The sequence below is a fragment of the Pteropus alecto genome, unplaced genomic scaffold, assembly GCF_000325575.1.
Source record: "Pteropus alecto unplaced genomic scaffold, ASM32557v1 scaffold223, whole genome shotgun sequence".
Taxonomy (NCBI): Eukaryota; Metazoa; Chordata; class Mammalia; order Chiroptera; family Pteropodidae; genus Pteropus; species Pteropus alecto.
This window is the reverse complement of record NW_006434441.1, coordinates 1,270,249-1,273,842: the sequence shown is the minus strand read 5'-3', so window position 1 is coordinate 1,273,842 and position 3,594 is coordinate 1,270,249. Positions and strand designations below refer to the sequence as shown.

Here is a 3,594-nt window from a genome sequence, read left to right as displayed (position 1 = left end):
AACGAGGACACTGGTTACATGTGTTGGGCACCAACGAAATTCAATATTATTTCTCCAGGGACCTTACACTAACTTCAGTGCTCGGGCCTTATTTAGATCCGGATTTGAACAACATGTAAAAAACATCTGTAAGACAATCAAGTAAATCTGAACACTAATACTAACGATACTAAAAAATTACTACATTTTTCAGGTGCAATAATGGTGTTGAAGTTATACCTAAAGACCACTACTTTAGAGACACACACTGAAGTATGCATAGATTAAATGACATATATCTGGAGTTTTCTTAAAAATAACCTTAAGGGGACAATGCCAGTGGCCAGGGGTAGATATTAAACAAGATGGGCTCTGAGTTGACAACTGTTGAAGCTGAGTGATGGGCATGATAGGTGCATCACACTGTTCTCTCTACCTCTATGTATGCTGGAAACTTTCTATGATAAAGTTTTAAAGGAAACACATCACAATGTTATCCTTCTGCTATAAAATAAGGTGGATTTAGAATTAATGAAATAGACATACGAAAGTCCTGAATAGCTGGAAAACAAAACAAGACTCCTGGGTTCAAGTCCTAACGTGGGCGAAGAGGTCACAGAAGCATCCCGACCTCTGTGCTCCCCTGGGCTGGCCTCTGCTCCTGCCCTCGCTGACCTGTACAAGCACCCAGAACACAGCCACTGTGCTGAATCCTGTGGGTTTTCTCTCTCTCTGTCTTATTCTCAGATGGATAACGTCACAATTACAATGATAAAATTTTCTTTAAACTCCTCCTAAGCAACATAGTCTGTGGTTATATGATAATAATTGTGAATTTACTTCCCGAGAGAAGAGAAATGAGCTGTCCTAATGTTATACAGAGTGTGCTCATGGCTGGCGACAAACTTTTCAGTGTCACACAGTGTCTTGAAAGAGCAGATGGAAGTGACGATGACGTGCTCGGGAAAACTGCTGGATGGCCCAGAAAGCGGGCCCAGTGTTGATGAAGACATAACCCCAAAGGCATGTAGGATGAATGTGACTGAAGATATCCCATGAAACTAGGGTGTGGGGGAGGAAAAGGCAGTATGAATATGTAAATACACAGTCTAATGTTTGCTGAAATGTCAAACTTTTTAAAGTAAACTTTTTGAAACTTTTAAAAGATGTATATAAATTAGTAAATTAAATACCCTAAGTAGCCATGTGTGACTAGTTCATCTACATCCCTAAAAGCTGACATACCCAAATGGGCCGAAACACAGCTTTGGACATACCCCTCTGGGGTGTCCTGATCACTGGGCTTTGTGAAGAAAGGACTCGCCTACACGTACCTGAGGAACAGCCCTTCCAGGTGGTTACGTGGCTTCAGGCGTGAACAGTCTAGGACACAAGGCAGGGGGCAATGCCTGGGCAGAAACACAGTCTCTCCTGGATGTACTGAGGGGAGGACCTGCAGAGACACGGAGAACCTCTCCACCAGCTTCCTGGAAAAGCAGGGGTGGGGAGCCAGGCATCAGCAGGGGTAGAGGTCCCCGACCCACAGGCTGCAGACCAGGTACTAGTCTGCGGTCTGTTAGGAACCAGGCTGCACAACAGGAGGTAAGCAGTGGGAGAGCGAGTGAGGCTTCATCTGTTTTTGCATCCACTCCCCAGCACTAGCATCTCCGCCTCAGCTCCACTTCAGGTCATCAGGCATTAGATTCTCATAGGAGCACTGGTCTTTGGTGCCAGAAAGGTTGGGGACCGCTGAACAGGGCCACCTAGTTTGCAGCTAGGGCCTGGGGGGACAAGACCACGGGGGACAGCGCCACCTGCTGATGGAGGAAGAGCCCACAAGATGCAGACTAAGGAGCCCTTCCCCTCCCTCCCTGTCATATACCCCGCCTTGCCCTCGGGCCCTCACGCCAGGAGCCAGACGTCCTGGTGGCAATGCAGCTCCACCCAGCTCTCATTAGTCCTAACTTTTGCTGAGTGCCCACGACGTGCCAGGTGCTGGAGGGTGAGTCAGGCATAAGCTGCATCCAAATGCTCCAGTGCCCTTCAGCAGGTGGACATGCCACAGAGCCACTGAGAGGTTGGCCAGGGTCAGGAGGGCGTGGCCATGAAGGAGCCAGCTTCCTCCTATGGGCAGCTGTCCTCCAGCTCCATGACCAGGAGGCCTCTACAGAGGGCTGCTACAGTGCAGCCTGCCTGCCAGTCTGAATGAGGTCAGAGCTGGGCCCACTGACGGGGCAGGAGTGGGGGAGCCATCCACCCACATCCTGGGGCCGTATACACAGACATGAGCATACATGTTTGCAGACACATGCATCTGACACATCCACTAGATCGAGGGTTAGCCTGGGGGACCAGGACTTGGGGGAGAGGGAGAAAGAGGTATTTCCTGTCTACACTATATGACTGAGTCTTACTGGCCTTTGTGGTAACATAAGGACAGTTAACAGTGGCAACAGCAACTAACTAAACCAGCTACCTGCTGCATCCCCTCTCTTCCCCAGAGGACAGGCTACACCCAGAATCCTGCCTGGGCCTGGACAGCGAACTCCAAGGGGGTCCAGTGCTTGGGCTCCCATTAGGGCCTGGGACACATGCAGCTGGCAAAGGAGCTGTAGCAGCGAGGTGGTGGCCAGCTGCTAGCCAGGTGAACTCTGTCTCACTTTCTGCCAGGTGACCCAAAGTCACCTTGAGGATGAAGTGGCATAATGAAGGGGGTGGCGCTGGGGAGATTCTGATCCTGCAGGCTTTGGGAAACAGCCTGGGAAAACCACCACACAGATGGCAAAACAAATTTCTGTTTTGTTAATTTATTTGCCGTTTTTGAGTATCTATGGCTTCCAATGTCGCTTTTACAATTTAAAAAATTTAAAATTATTAAAAGTCTGTCAGAATTAGGCTCACAGGTTCTTAGCCCTGTCCCCAAACCACTGTTCAAAGGGACTTTTGTGATATTCAACACAACGTCTGTGCATTACTCAGAGTTCTAAGACAACTCTCGCACATCTAATTGAGTACTTCCTGTGCAGCCCAGAATCAAGAATAAAGGGTACTGTTGTGGTTTAAATACCACCCCCTGAACCCCAGGACACACATAGGTCTTTTCACTTGAAAAAAATAGAGGATGTAGGACGTCATCCATTCAAGATGACAGCCAATTCTTAGAGCGTGAATAGATGGTCCGCTTGGGACACTCAGGGTCCTTTCCAAGGGGCAAGTGTGGCAGTTACGGGACTCTTGGCCACAGTCGATTTGTCTGCCGGATATGGCTAGCCCCCAGCCTCAGCTCACTGCCTCCAGACCCACTCCTCCCTGTTCCCCGCCCCACTCAGGGAAGGAAGAGGCTGCCGGCTTTGTGTATCAGTGAGTCATTTTCTTTGAAGCAGGTAGTCAAACCCTTCCATCAAAGTGATCCCATATCAAAACTACCACCTCAAAGTGGCTGTTGTCACAAAGGCTTTCTCAAAGTCCTGCTTGAAAATGTCACGTGCCCAGAAATTTATTGGCGATTTCAAAGCCTGAAATCCCTCCTGTCTTCAGCTGGTGGCCCAGATGACCCCTCTCTGAGAGGATTTCCAAACATCTGAGCCATGACCCCCACAGTCCTACGTGTACTCA

At 48.9% G+C, this 3,594-nt stretch overlaps 1 protein-coding gene across 1 annotated transcript in view; it reads right to left on the bottom strand.

Moving 5' to 3' along the window:
* FAM178B (family with sequence similarity 178 member B) overlaps positions 1–3,594 on the bottom strand; it is a 70,814-nt gene that overhangs the window by 63,017 nt on the left and 4,203 nt on the right. Inside the window, exon 5 of the mRNA XM_006909473.1 lies at positions 1,314–1,466. Within this exon, the coding sequence (XP_006909535.1) occupies positions 1,314–1,466 (153 nt within the window). The remainder of the gene's footprint in view (positions 1–1,313; positions 1,467–3,594) is intronic.